Source organism: Heterodontus francisci, chromosome 31 (genome assembly GCF_036365525.1).
Source record: "Heterodontus francisci isolate sHetFra1 chromosome 31, sHetFra1.hap1, whole genome shotgun sequence".
In the NCBI taxonomy this organism is placed as follows: domain Eukaryota; kingdom Metazoa; phylum Chordata; class Chondrichthyes; order Heterodontiformes; family Heterodontidae; genus Heterodontus; species Heterodontus francisci.
The window spans coordinates 18,366,750-18,382,109 of NC_090401.1; the positions used below are offsets into that span (position 1 = coordinate 18,366,750).

The 15,360-nt window shown below is 44.4% G+C and overlaps 1 protein-coding gene across 5 annotated transcripts in view; it reads left to right on the plus strand.

Moving 5' to 3' along the window:
* Positions 1–400: 400 nt before the first annotated feature.
* Positions 401–15,360, plus strand: part of sh3d21 (SH3 domain containing 21) — a 64,361-nt gene continuing 49,401 nt past the window's right edge. The window contains exons 1-4 of one of the 5 annotated variants that reach the window (XM_068011133.1): positions 401–503; positions 3,615–3,730; positions 5,524–5,641; positions 7,668–7,711. In XM_068011133.1, coding sequence (XP_067867234.1) covers positions 5,596–5,641; positions 7,668–7,711 — 90 coding nt within the window. In that variant the 5' untranslated portion in view covers positions 401–503; positions 3,615–3,730; positions 5,524–5,595. Of the gene's footprint in view, positions 533–581; positions 708–2,043; positions 2,626–3,614; positions 3,731–5,523; positions 5,642–7,667; positions 7,712–15,360 lie in introns of those variants that run through there. The other 4 variants (XM_068011132.1, XM_068011135.1, XM_068011130.1 and 1 more) reach the window with 4 other exon arrangements.

Here is a 15,360-nt window from a genome sequence, read left to right on the forward strand (position 1 = left end):
ATGATCTTATTGAATGGTGGAGCAACCTCTAGGGGCCGAGTGGCCTACTCCAGCTCCCAATTCATATGCTCGTATGTACGTAATAGAATTAGATGAAATAGAGTGGGAGGATGTTCGTGTAGAGCATAAACACTGGTACAGACTGGTTCAGTTGAATGGCCTGTTCCTGTGCTATGCATTCTATGTAATTCTCTGCAACAGCAGATGGTGAGATTATAGTGGGCAGTTGTTTTCAGGAAGTGGCTTAATATCGATGTACTCAAGTGAAGCAAATCTTGTCGTGGTATGATAATAGAAATACCAGACCACTGGGCCAGGCCAATGGAGAGAAAACAACAGATAGGATCTGACCCTCTGCAGGAAGTGACACTTTCAAAGGCAGCTTAATTCATACTCAAAATTATTTCCTTTGCTCTATCACCCTGGTCACGGCCCCCTGGATGGCTTTAATTTGAATGTCTGATTGGAGTAACAGTTGGGATGTGTTGCTGCTTCAGGAGGAGGTCGGAAACCAAGTTGTCACTCATCACTGGTACAGTGTCAAGCATGTGTCGGGAACTGCTTTGAAAGGATGGGGATGGGGAATAGAGCCACAGGGAGTCAGAAGGCTAATTGAACAGGCAAGGGATGTAAAGCTGGTCACAATCAGACAGCACCCAGAAATGCAAGGAGAGCTTAGTTTATTTCTATTTTCGTTGGGGTGGAGGGTGAGTTCTGTGTCTGTCATTGGTTATTGATTGTTACAAATCTATAAAATGTCCTTCTCAGGATCTGTTACCTCTCGGGCAATTTTTAGTTCAATTTGTTTTGATATAAATGATTGTAGGTTTCCGATTGTTGCTGAACAGTAATTTCAGGTTCTGGTTACATCAGTATTTGATGGTCGCATAATTACAGAAACTTTATGATGGTTTTTAGTGCTTGTATGGCTGTAGTGTGAGGTAATATGGGGAAACTCAGCCTTAAAGGGAACGTTATAGTGATGGAAACTTCAGTAATGGAGTTGTGGGTGCAGTCAGAAATTGTGTTGTCCCATTGTGATAGATTCAGTGAGGTGGCTCACTGTCAATGGGATTGATCCAGTGAGACACCTCCCTGGATAAATAGTAAAAGGGTGATAAAAGGAGGAATGTGACTGATTAGGACTATGAAGGGGATTTACACATGGAGGCAGACGGCATAGCTGAGGTATTAAATGAATACTTTGCATCTGTCTTTACCAAGGAAGAAGATGCAACCCAGGCAATGGTGAAAGAGGTGGTAATACATACGTTAGAAGGGTTTAAAATTGATAAAGAGGCTGTCTGTACTTAAAGTGGATAAAGCATGAGGGCCGGATGAGATGCATCCAAGGATACTGAGGGAAGTGAGAGTGGAAATTGCGGAGGCACTGGACATAATTTTCCAGTCTTCCTTAGACTCGGGGGTATTGCCAGAGGACTGGAGAATTGCAAATGTTACATCCTTGTTCAAAAAAGGATGTAAAGATAAGCCCAGCAATTACAGGCCAGTCAGTTTAACTTCGGTGGTGGGGAAACTTCTAGAAAAAATAATTTGGGATAACATTAATAGTCACATGGACAAATGCAGGTTAATTAAGGAAAGCCAGCATGGATTTCTTAAGGGAAAATCATGTTTAATTAACTTGCTGGAGTTTTTTGAGGAGGTAACAGAAAGGGTTGATGAGGGCAATGCTGTTGATGTGGTGTACGTGAACTTTCAAAAGACGTTTGATACAGTGCCACACAACAGACTTGAGAGCAAGATTATAGCTCATGGAATAAAAGGGACAGTAGCAACATGGATACGGAATTGACTGAGTGACAGGAAACAAAGAGTAGTGGTTAATGGATGTTTTTCGAGCTGGAGGAAGTTTGGTAGTGGAGTTCCCCAGGGGTCAGTGTTGGGACCCTTGCTTTTCCTGATATATATTAATGGCCTGGACCTTGGTGTACAGGGCACAATTTCAAAGTTTGCAGATGATACGAAACTTGGAAGCATTGCGAACTGTGAGGAGGATGGTGTAGAACTTCAAAAGGACATAGACAAGTTGGTGGAATGGGCAGACAGGTGGCAGATGAAGTTCAATGCAGAGAAATGTGAAGTGATTCATTTTGGTAGAAAGAACATGGAGAGACTATATAGAATAAATGGTACAATTCTAAGGCAGGTGCAGGAGCAGAGGGACATGGGTAGATATGTGCATAAGTCATTGAGAGGCAGGACAGGTTGAGAGAGCAGTTAATGAAGCATACAGTATCCTGGGCTTTATTAATAGGAGCATAGAGTACAAGAGCAAGGAGGTTATGTTGAACTTGTATCAGACACTTGTTCGGCCTCAGCTGGAGTATTGCGTCCAGTTCTATGCGGCACACTTTAAGAAAGATGTGAGGGCATCGGAGAGAGTACAGAAAAGATTGATGAGAATGGTTCCAGCGACAAGGAATTTCAGTTATGAAGATAGATTGGAGAAGTTAGGACTGTTTTCCTTGGAGAAAAGAACGCTGAGAAGTGATTTGATCGAGGTATTCAAAGTCATGAGGGGTCTGGACAGAGTAGATAGAGAGGAACTGTTCCCACTCGTGAAAGGATCGAGAACGAGAGGACACAGATTTAAATTATTTGGTAAGAGAAGCAAAAGTGACATGAGGAAAAACTTTTTCACACAGTGAGTGGTTAAGGTCTGGAATTCACTGCCTGAGAGTGTTCAAAAGCATTCAAAAGGGAATTAGACAGTAATATGAAAAGGAAGAATGTGCAGAGTTATGGGGAGAAGGCAGGGGAATGGGACTGAGGGACTTGCTCTTTCATAGAGCCAGTATGGACACAATGGGCCAAATAGCCTCCTTCTGCACTGTAACATTTCTGTGATTCTGTGAGGTATCGCACTGTCGATGGGATTGATCCAGTGAAGTGTCTCACTGTTGATGGGTTTGATCCAGTTTGTGTTGGCATTTACCCTCCATGTAGGCAAATAGTTCTAACGTCATTCTCCCACACCAATAATATAAACACAGATAGACACCAACCGATACTGACAGGCTGGAAGACAGACTCCAACACCTAATGACCATTATTCACAAGAGGTATCACTTTGAAAGAACCATCTGGACTGTGCATTACAGTCAGCTGTGTCCACAAACAGCTTTTATAATGAGGCCCTTGGAGAAAGTAATTCCAATTGTGAAGCACATTGTCCAAAGTGGTACTGAAGCAAGTGGAACTGGAAAGTGCCAGGCTCAGTCCCTGGTTTGTGCTGGGTTAGTTGATCTCTGGTACAGCAGAAAGAATGTTAGAATTGGCCAGGACTCCCACCATTCAGCAGGAAGATGCATGTTGTTGCCTGTTGAGGATTGGGCTCATCTGTGATGCCTTCCATCGCCGAATAGCCTGGAATCAGTCAGGATCTAGGTTCATACATTAGTCTGATCTCTTCAGCAATAAATCAGAGGGTGGGTAGTGGCTGTGGGGCTGTTTCCTTGTAAGGACATACTTAGAGGGACAATCGCAGAGCTGTCAGTGTGGGAGGGATGTATAATAGTGAGTGCTGATTGAAGCAGCATCTTGACCCCTGCAAACTGAGGGAGAACTGACTATCAGGTCTGTAATTCCAGAGCACGCGCTGAAGAAGAGGAAGCAGAGATGGTGTGAGGTGGTCATTTCTTACAGCCCTGTGAAATCAGAGGAGCTGGAACTCAACGTGGGGGATTTCATTGAAGTCATCGATGAGGTGAGATCCCTTTTCAAATAAAATTTTACAAATGAACAAGTTTGTCTTCATCACAGTCCATGGAGCTTCTATCTGTAATGTTGCTTCCGTTAAGGGACATAGTGAAGGCCCATACCTATAATACAGGCCACGACTAGAGTGGAAAAGGAGAGAAGATGATATCAGTCATGTAGTAGTTAAATAAAAAAAGGACTTGCATTTATATAGCACCCTTTCACAACCTTAGGACATCCCATAGAGATTTACAGCCAACTAAAAGTCCCTTTGAAGCGTCGTCATTGTCATAATGTAGGAAATACAGCAGCCAATTTGTGCACAGCAAGCTCCCACAAACAGCAATGTGATAATGATCAAACAATCTGTGTTAAGTGTTGATTGAGGGATAAGTAATGGCCAGGACACTGGGAAAACCACTTTTCTTCAAATAGTGTCAAGGTATATTTTGCATCCATCTAAGAGAGTAGACAGGGCCTCTCTCAGTACTGTACTGGAGTGTTAGCCTAGATCACGTGCTCAAGTCCCTGGATTAGAATATGAACCCACAACCTTCTAACTCAGGGGCAAGAGAGCAACCACTGAGCCAGAGCTGACAATATGACATTATGCTTGGGAGATAATAAAGCCTGTAGAATGTAAGAAGAAGGCAAAACTAAGGGAGGGGCGGAGTTCCACACTTCTTCAATCCTGGATAAAATTAGCTTGAGTGGGAGCCAGTTGGTAATTCTGATTTTAGGACAGTGAGGATCCATGGAGAGATTGTATAGGAGTAACAAGAGAATCCGCAAGCAAAGTGATCATAGACCTACAGATAAAACAGAGAGGGACAGAAAGGATGAGTTGAAGGAGAGGCTTGATTCAGATTAAAAATGTTCATCTCTGAAGTGAAACGTGTGCATAAGGTTGGGTCTCTGTGCTGTCGGACTCACTAATTATTCCTGTGCATGCAATGTTTGCTGCTCATTAGCATGTTAGCATGAATTGAATTTGAAAATATTTTTATTTGTTAAACAGTATATCCTATTAGTGAATTCACATTAAAATTGTATGCTGGCTCACCCACAATTCCCTACAGAGTGTTTCGTACACTCAGAGGCGGCGGAACCGGATGATGAACTGTTCCCCTGGTGAGAAAGTAGGTTGTGTCTCCACACCTGTCAATATCCTGGAATTCCCACTCTAACAGCAACGTGAGAGCACCATCACCACAAGCACTGCAGTGGTTCAAGCAAAAGGCCACCACCACTTTCTCAGGGCAACTAGTGATGGACAATAAATGCTGATCTTATTTGTGTCACACTCATCTTGAGAACAACTCAATAAAACATTGAATATTCTGCTGAATGGTGATGTGAGTCCCATTAGGATCATAGAATCGTACAACACAGAAGGAGGCCATTCGGCCCATCACACCCATGCTGGCTTTCTGAAAGATCCGTTTAGTCCCACTCTACTAGTTTTTCCCCATAGCCTTGCAAAAATAACCTTTTCAATTATATATCCAATTCGCTTTGGAAAGTTACTATTGAATCTACTCCCACCGCCCTTTCAAGCAGTGTATCCCAAATCACAATAACTCACTGTGTAAAAAAAAAAAATTCTCTTCATTTCCTCCCTGGATCTTTTGCCAATTACCATGAATTTGTGCCCGCTGCTTATGGACTCTCCTGCCAGTGAAAACAGTTTCTCCCAATCTACTCTACCAAAACCCCTCACAATGTTGAACTGAGACTTGCTCAGTCATGACACTGTGAAAAACCTACTCTAATTTATTTTAAAAATTGTTTGCCTTTTAGATTGAAGACGGTTGGTGGATAGGAAAAAAGAACGGAAAAACCGGGGGCTTCCCATCTACTTTTGTCGTAGAAATGGACAACACTGAAGGAAAGGTTCAGCACTCAGTTACCGACTCAAGTATGATTTTTGATTTATTATGTTCATTCAACAAGAGTTAGAGGTTTCATTTGTATGGTCGATATTCTCTGAGATGCAATATCCCCTGTCACTCCTGTAAGTGGACCGTGCGTTCCTTACAATCTGGAGAGCACCCTTACTATATGATATCTGGTTAAACAAGAGAGTGACCAGGTGGGTGTAACAAAAAGACCCCTTATTCTGCGATTGGATACTATGATTGTGTTCAGATTACCACATGCATTTCCTCTAACTTTTGGAAGGCAAACTGATAAACACATCCATGAGGCAAAGCAAATTTTGAATCGACAAACTGGTTTATTTGATTTGAAGTTTATGAATGGCTGAGTCCAGTCTTCTAGTGAAATATATCGAAACTATATTACTCCTTTTACCATAGATAATAATAATCTACACCAGCCTACCCCTGTTAATGGGCTAAACAAACGTTACAAGCTAGCAGTCCCTAGATGAATCATTCCTACTATGGATTGTATATTGTTCATGCCTCAATTTAGAGCCTCTGGCTGGAAAGAAACGGAAGCTACTCGGTCTCTTTCACTGTTACAGGTTTGTCGATTCAAAACTTTTCAACGTTCCTTGTGTTGTGGGTGATGAGGCCTGAGTGACGGTAATTGTAACTGGGGTAACAGATCAGCTCTCCATTCATTCCTCTCCCCATTTTCACTGCTACTGATTACAATGGGAACAAATATTAGGGAAAGGTGTACAACAGGCAGCCAATCAGTATTGCCCATTGCACACTATCATCCAAACTAGCACCAGCGAGTGAGTGGGTTGCAGAGATGGGTGAGTGTATAACCATGATAAGTTAAAGAGGGCCAGGGGAGGGAGAGGTGATTAGTTGTGCATTGAAGTTGATTTATTTGATTGTTTTGCTACAATTTTCCATTGTTTATATGATTGAATAAAATGCAGATGAAGATTCCGAAAGCTGGTTTAAATTCTAAGGAAAATAGAGGGAGGAGACCTTCTGTCCAATGTTCCCTCTCAGGTGTGTGGCCATTCAGCAACCAGAAAGTTCCTGCGCAGGCCGCACACAAGTCGGCCTCTATAAGTTACCAACCGAGTGCAGCTGCACAAAAAAATTTAAAGGGTCCGCGCATTTGCACAAAATCGGCCATGCACAACAAAAGAAAAAAATTAGAGGGTTCATATTTGCTCCAGTCCCTCCCCCGAGGGAAGAGGAGCACCAATTGCTCCCCAGATGACACATTTGGTAAATCTAAGATATATCATCCATAGATTTGCATCTTAGTCTATGCAGAGTTAGCTGGTCTCAGCCAAGGAGGCAGTACGGGACCTATAATTGTGTTCAATGCCCTTGACCTGAAACATTGAAATGATCCAGAGACTGGGAGTTTAGCCAGGGTCAGGGACATCGGCCATGGGCTGATGGAGGTTCAACTCCTTCCCTGATCGGTCTGGTGTTCTTCCTGATATCTGCTTTAAACTTGAACTTCACTAATTTAAATCCTCTACTTTATTTTAATGGTTTCATTTGAAGTAACATCCAGCATTTACATTAATTATTGCATTTAACATAGAGAGCCTCAGGCACCCACATAAGCTTGCTTTAACATCAGATCTGGAGGACTGCAGCCCCAACAGTGTAGTATTACACTGAGTGATCAGCCTAGGTTATGTGCAGAAGGTGGAGACAACTTCCTGACACTAAGGCAAGAATGTGAACAACTGATGGAATAGTGCAATGTAACTTGATTTAAACAGTGTTCGAAGGGCTTGGAGGAGGCAGGGAATATGGGATGGTGTGGTTGGAGCCTAGAAGGAAGAAAGTTCAGAGGACCACTGCCAAGATGAAAGGAGGGGTGTAAAATGATAGTATGGATTCAGGATTCTAAATGTTGGATTTCAATGAGGACATTTAATCACTAGGAAGTGAATGGGGCGGAGCTTCTGTATAAATTGACAGGACTCATTCAAATTCTGCTGTGATCATCATCCTGTCATGTGTAATTTCTCATATTCATCTTTCTCTCATTAGGTCCCAGTGCCCAGAATCAAGATGAAGCCAGCTCAGACGTGCAGGTAAAACCTCCAACAAATCCAGAAGTGACAATGAGAGGCAATGATCATCTTAGCACTAGATTTCAGCTAGATTGTGGAGATGTGCGCAGTCTGCTTTCACCCAGAATAGTGACAGATAGGGGGATTGCAAAGCCATCATGCTGAGGTGGAATTGTGCAATGGGTCTGTGATGCATCCACCAGACAAATGTGGTCTGAAGTTTTCTAAAGATACCTGTCATTAGGTATTTATTACAAAACAATCATGGAGCTATTGGTTTATAAGAAAATGATGAATGGACCTGGTGACATTCTTGGGCTGCCACAAGTCACATTGAAGTGGACCCAAGTGTGAGCTTGCATCATAACCTTTTGTGCTGATGGAGCCTGCAGAGAGAGTGTTGGAGTGAACCCATGGCCTGTTGTCAATTATGGTTCAAATTATGAAGCCAGCCAAGCTAAAAATCTCCATTGATCCATGAATTTTACCTGAATAATTGAGGATTCTCAATATCCACACCCAACAGTTAAAGGGATAGCTGCAAACCCAGACAAAGCCAAGATTTTCACTGTCCCAAATGCCAAAGGCAACACACTGCAACTAGTCTCTGCTATACCTGAGCGAGAAATGCTCAAGACTGACAATGGGGCAAAAAGTGTGAAAGTGTAGTCTACTTGTTGGATCCCATCAGTTACAAAGAGAGACTAAGTCCAACCGTAACTTTTAGAAACTTTATTGCAGTATATGGTTGTTACATTGCCAGGTTACAAAATGAACAAGAAGCAAAACAAAAGAACCTGCAAAAGAACAAAACAAAAGAATAAAACAAAAGAAAGAACATGTACTCACTACAGCAAGCCTTTCTTATAGTTATTCAAACAAAACTAGTAACGCCACCCACCCTTGTTTCTGAGTGGTTTGCAGACTTCTATTATCAGTGCATGATTGGTTCATTCGTCCCAGCATTTTATTTTTGCATTTTATTTCAGTAGTTTCACATCCCCCCTCCTTGAACTGTGAGGCTGATTATTAAACAATCGGCTACTATTAAGCTATCTGCAGCTGTCCTGTTAGCTTCTGCTTGTTATTTTTTATAAATTGTCTCCACAGCTTCACAGTTAGTTTGTTAGTTGATTAGCTTACTTTTGATCTGTCCCCACAGTCCCCCCCTTTGATTCTTCAAACTTCTTGAAGAATCATTCCATCAATCCCACCAAGGTGCCTTTAATGGTCTCTACTCGTCTAGAAACAGCCTTCAACACCCGGAGGGGTTGTGCTTAATACGTTGCCCACTTGTGCCACAAGAGGGGATGGTGGGAGCTCTATAAGGGCATAAGCTTGGCAGGGGTTTCAGTTACTTGTTTACAACAGCACTTAATAAGCAAAAACGTAAAATACAAAATTATGATTATAACAAAAAAGATCAAACCCTGTACCATTCAGGTCCCTATTGAGCCCAACCACCCAGTCGCCCAACCCCATAAGGTGGGAGTTGGGGGTTGTTTGAGTTTTTCTATCAACGTGAATTTCCATGGACACTCGATTAGTTCCCTAAAGTGGAAAGGTTTGGTTAGCCAAAAGTAAGCAGATACTTAAAATGCATGCAAAGAGGATAATAAAAATTCTGAACATATTGGCAAATGGTAATTGTCCTGATAGCAGGTTTGTGTTTAGTCACGGGTCGCTCGCTTGACGTGAGAGGCGTGTATCCAGGCTTTCTTCCCTTCCACCTTAACTGCTGCCTGGGTGGTCAGTAGCACCTGGAAAGGTCCCTCCCACTTGGCGCCCAATGGTTCTTTATGTATTTTCTTCATGTAAACCCAGACTCCCGGGATGATGTCGTGCCCTCCTTCTGATGGGTCACCCCAAGCTACCGATACCTGCGAGGAAGCAGAACTGATAGCATTTGTTAGGTTCTGACAATATTCTACTAGAGCGTCACTCATCAGGTGACAATCAGCTTTTCGCAAATCAATTGTTCCCGGAAGTGACATGGGTCTCCCTGTTATTATTTCAAATGGACTCAGGCTCGTAGTTCTGTTCGGAGTCGCCCTAATACCGCACAGAACTATCGGCAACGCCTGGGGCTATGGTATTCCTTCCTGGTGATACTTAGATAGTTTTTGTTTTAGAGTCTGATTCATTCGCTCCACTTGGCCTGAGGACTGTGGGTGGTGACGACAGTGTAAATCCCACGTAAAGTTCAGTAGCCGACAGACTTCCTGACAGACCGCGCCTGTATAATGAGTCCCTTGGTCAGAATCAATGCTGACCGGTACTCCCCATCTGGGGATGTAATCCTTACACAAGACCTTAGTAGTGTGATTGGCCGTGGCTCTTCTGGCTGGGACGGTCTCTACCCATCTGGAAAATCTGTCGACAATGACGAGAATGCCGGTGTATCCCTGGCAAGGTGGGAGAGTGATATAGTCGACTTGCAAGCACTGGAATAGACCGGCTGGAGCAGGAGCTCTTAGTTGAGGCATTATCGTGGTGGGTCCTGGATTGTTTTTCTGACAGACCACACAGTGGTCAGCCACTAGCTGGGCGTGTTTTTTGAACCCCCGACCCCACCAGCTTCTCTGGAACTGAGCTGTCATCTGTTGTGGGGCCAAGTGCCCCCAGGAGTGAATCTGTTGGGCTAAAAAGGGCATCAGCACCTGTGGCGCGACTGGTCTCTCGGTGTCCCTTTGCCTCCAGATGCCGTCTTCACATAGCTTGATCCCTGCTTCTATCCAGGTCCATTTTTCGTCTTTGGGGCACTCGCTCTGCATCACTTGTAGGTCTTGTGCCAAACTGGGTACGTTCAGTTTACATATTTGCATCCGTGCGTCCGGGGAGTCACCCTGCAAGGCGATTCCCTTGGCTGCCTGGTTGACTAGGGCATTCCCCTTCGCCTCTATGGTATTATCCTTCGTATGGGCTTTACATTTCAGAATGGACACCTCTTGTGGTAATTGCATGGCCTCTTGTTGGTCTTTTGTGAGGGTGACTGCCTCCTTTGAGGCCTGCTTCCCTTTCAAGAGATCATTTAACGGTTGAGCCAGTTGTGTGTAGGAGTCGATCCAATTTCTGTTGAAGTTACACAAACCCAAAAAGGACCTAATCTCCTGGATAGTGGTGGGCTGTTTGGCAGCCTGGATGGCTGTGGTCCTGTCCTGGGTAAGTTCCCTCTTCCCTTTCGAAATCTTTTGTCCCAGGTACACGACCTCTTCTTGGGCTATTTGCGCTTTGTCGATACTGGCCTTGTGTCCTCTCCGATGAAGGTGGTCCAGTATAGTACGCAGATCTTGTTCGTGTTGTTCTTCCATTTCAGAGGCTAACAGGATGTCGTCCACGTACTGGATGACCGTGGAGTGCATGGAAGGTAACTCCCTCAAATGGTTTTGTAGGGCCATATGAAATACCGTAGGGCTGTTGTGGAAACCCTGTGGCAGTCGGGTCCAGGTGTACTGTTGTGGTTGAATGGTAAAGGCGAACCACGGTTGGACCTCGGGTGCCAGTGGCACCGACCAAAATCCATTGGCCATGTCGATAACAGAGAACCATTCATGTTCCGGCCTCAGGGCATTGAGGGGTCAGCTAACAGAGGAGCCTTTTGATCAATACACTGCTTAGCCTTTCTATAGTTAACAGTAAGCCGCCAGGTCCCGTTTGGTTTCCGTACTGGCCACACAGGGCTGTTGGAGGTACTGTGTGTTTTAACCAGCACGCCTCGCTCCTCTAATTGTCTAATTACGGGTAAGATTCCTGCAATAGATGTTGGACTAATGTGATATTGTTTAGTACAGGGTGGAGCGGATCCTGTAAATGTTGCCGGTTCCATTTGAAGTAGCCCACAATCGTTCTTATCCCGAGCCCATATTGGGTGCTCCCTCAGCTCCTCCTTCTTCAGACTTCTGACAGACCATGTTATCTGGCCGCCTTCAAAATGCAACGAGGAGTTCAACTGGGTAAGAACGTCCATACCCAGAAGGGCCTGGTCCACCGGACCTATCCAGACTGGTGTTATCAATTCGTGTGGACCAAGACCAATGCGTATGGGCTGAGTTTTCCTGATCACCACCCCATGGCCACCAGCCCCGTGGGCGGTCTTAGCTTTACCGTCCATCGGTATAGAGTTCCTGTATCGTTGAGGTAGACACGTTAAATCGGCCCCGGTATCCAATAGGCAGTCTATATCTTGATCGCCCACCCTCGCGGTTATACACAATCCATCTCTTCATTGTTCTATTAGCGCCAGAAGGGGCATTGGAGGGGCGAGGGAGGGCTCCGATCGTTTTTTGCCGCACCGAGTAATGCCAGTATCTCCTTCCGTTGCTGGGGTGACAACTGTTTGAATTTTTCTAGGTCATCGTCCTCAGGGGAGGGACCTGGTCTTGGTGCCGGATTGTATCCTTGCCGTCCTCTTCCCCATCCCTTCGCTCTACACATCTTACCCCAATGGCATTCCTTCCCACAGTAGTGGCGTGCCCCGGGTCGCCTATCTTGCGCCCTATCAGGGCCTTTGGGTGTCCAACCGCCTGCAGAGCTCGGAGCTTTGCTCCCATGTCCCTGTCCAGCTGACTGCATCGATCAATCAACTGCGCGTATGTTACTCCTGTGCCTTCCCAATCTGGTAAGGTTACCTTCAGAATGTTGGATAATTCTAGTTTTAGCCCCGCAAGAAAGGCAGACTTCAAAGGCACAACATGGGTATCGTCCAGATCCTCTGGAGAAATGTCCGTTATCCCCGAGTGTTCCAGCCAAGCAGATCTAAACCTCTCTACATACTCCCGCACCTCTTCGGTACCTTTTTGCTGACAGGCTGTAGTTTTATTCCAATCCGTCTTTGTGGGACAGAACGCTCGCAGCCACTGACTATTCGCAGCCCATCCGGCATCTAGTTGTTGCTCGTCCTCGCCCAAAGCAGTTTGGACCTCTCTGTTCAGTCTTCGCCCCACTCGCCCCGGCACCATCACAGTCAAAATCTGTACCCCGTCCCATGGGTGAAGATGGTAAATTCCCTTCAGACGTTCCAACTATTCCCACGTCTTCTGACCCCCCTTTTTCGGGTCAGGCAATTCTTTGGACCATTTATCAATTTTCTCAGGATCCGCCGGGACATGCATCCAATAAGTGTTGTGCTCAGACGTGATCACCTCGTTACCGTCTGTCGTCTTCTTTTCCTGCTTGACCTTAACGCATTTCTGTTTGTGGGGGGGGGGTGAGCCGCGCAAAAGGCAACTCATCATCAGTATCACTTTCTTCGCTGGAGGACTCAGCTTCCTCTATACCGGCTTCACGCCGTTGCATTTTTCGTAGTTCTTTTAGTAACGACTCCAGATTCGGGTACAGGCGAGACGGTTGTGGTCGGCGGGGTCCACAGGGCGGTCCCGGTCCCTTCGGTTGCGTTGCCTGTTCTTCTCGTAATTGTTTTTTAAGTTCTTTATTTTCGGTTTCCAACCTTGCTTTTTCAGTTTCTAATTTTTCTAATTTAAGCTTTTCCTTTCTCAGTTGTTCGCAGACCACCTTCAGTTGGTCCTTAGCATTAGTCAGGTCGCGGTCGTGTTGAGACAGTTGAGCTTGTTGGATAATTTCATTACGCTGTCGGATCTGGTTCATTACGGCTAAGGACCATTGGGTCTATTCTTTATCCTTTAAACGGGTCGTTTTCCCCAAACTCTCTTTATATCTTCCAGGAACCACTGTCCCTTGGAGGCACTGTATTTCTGTTCAATTTCAGTGCAGGTTTTAGCCAAATTAAACTGTTGCTCCATATATCCTTTTAACTGCTGTAGAATTTCATCTTCGGAAACGTCTGGCGGGGCCCGCCCGCCTTTTACGGTGGTTGGCAACTGTCGGTTTCCTTCGTCAGTCATTGTACCAATTTTGTGTGGGGGAGGGGGTCTCGAGCCGTGCGGCTTCTTATACAAATGCCGTGGAGCTTTTCAGCCGGGCTGGTGTATTACCATCGAACACCGCCGATTTAGACGTCTATAAAGGGGGTCTCGAGCCTCGGAAGAGTTCGGGATCGTGTGGTGGAGTACCGAAACTAGACAACAGCCGAGGACTTTTTAAAGTAAAGAGGAGTCCTTACCTCCGGGGGCCGATATAGGTCCGATGTCCAGGGCTTCGGTCTTTATCCTCCAGCGATCCTGCCAACTACGCCAAGTTGTTGGATCCCATCAGTTACAAAGAGAGACGAAGTCCGACCGTAACTTTTAGAAACTTTATTGCAGTACGTGATTGTTACATTGCAAGGATACAAAAAGAACAAGAAGCAAAACAAAAGAACATGCAAAAGAACAAAACAAAAGAATAAAACAAAAGAACATGTACTCACTACAGCAAGCCTTTCTTATAGTTATTCAAACAAAACTAGTAACGCCCTCCCCCCCTTGTTTCTGAGTGGTTTGCAGACTTCTATTATCAATGCATGATTGGTTCATTCATCCCAGCATTTTATTTTTGCATTTTATTTCAGTAGTTTCACATCCCCCCTCCTTGAACTGTGAGGCTGATTATTAAACAATAGGCTACTATTAAGCTATCTGCAGCTGTCCTGTTAGCTTCTGCTTGTTATTTTTTTTTACAAATTGGCTCCACAGCTTCACAGTTAGTCTGTTAGCTGATTAGCTTACTTTTGATCTGTCCCCACACTACTGTTCAGTGTTGATGTCCACCATGTTGCAACAGGACACACACAGTAATATTATCGGGAAATAAATTAATTAATCCCATGCTCCAATGTCTCACCTAGAAAGGATGCATCATCCGAGAATTGGCTCTATAGTTTTGAAACTTTATCTGTGACCCACAGTCCCTTCAGGCAAGAATCCTATAGAAGCATGAGAGTCAATCACCATAAATCAATGTCCTCTGGTTCATGACCCTTCTGCCAATGGGAACAATTTCTCTCTGACTTTTCTGTCCAGAGCCCTTATGATTTTGAACATCTCTATCAAAACTCCTTTCAACCTTCTCTAAGGAGAACAACCCCAGTTTCTCCAATCTGTCGATGTAACTGAAGTCCCTCTTCCCTGGAACCATTTGCATAAATATTTTCTGCACTGTCTCCAATGCCTTCACATCCTTCCTAAAGTGTGGTGCCCAAAATTGGACGCAATACTCCAGTTGAGGTCAAACCAGAGTTTTATATAGGTTTACCATAACTCCCTTGCTTTTATACCCAGTGCCTCTATTTACAAAGCCCAGGACCCCATAGGATTTATTCACCATCTTCTCAACCTGCCCTGGTGCCTTCAACAACTTGTGCACATATATCCCCAAGTCTCCCTGCTCCTTCACCCAATTTAGAATTGTATCCTTTATTTTATATTGACTTTCCTGTTCTTCCTACCAAAATGTATCACTTCACACTTCTTTGCATTAAACTTCATCTTCCACTTGTCCGCATATTCCACCAGCCTGTCTATGTCTACTTGAAGTCTATTACTATCCTCCTTACAGTTCAAAATTCTTCCATATTTGGTATCATCTTTGTTTCTCAATAGTTATTTCACTTTCCTTCTGAACTTTCTACATTCAGCATGGTTCTCAGTTGTATTAACATCTCTCATACGTGCCTTTTTTCTGTTTCATTTTACTCACTATTTCTTTCAACATCCAGGAAGCTCTGGTTTTATGTGTCCTACCTTTCTCCTTCGTGATAATGTATCTCAACTGTA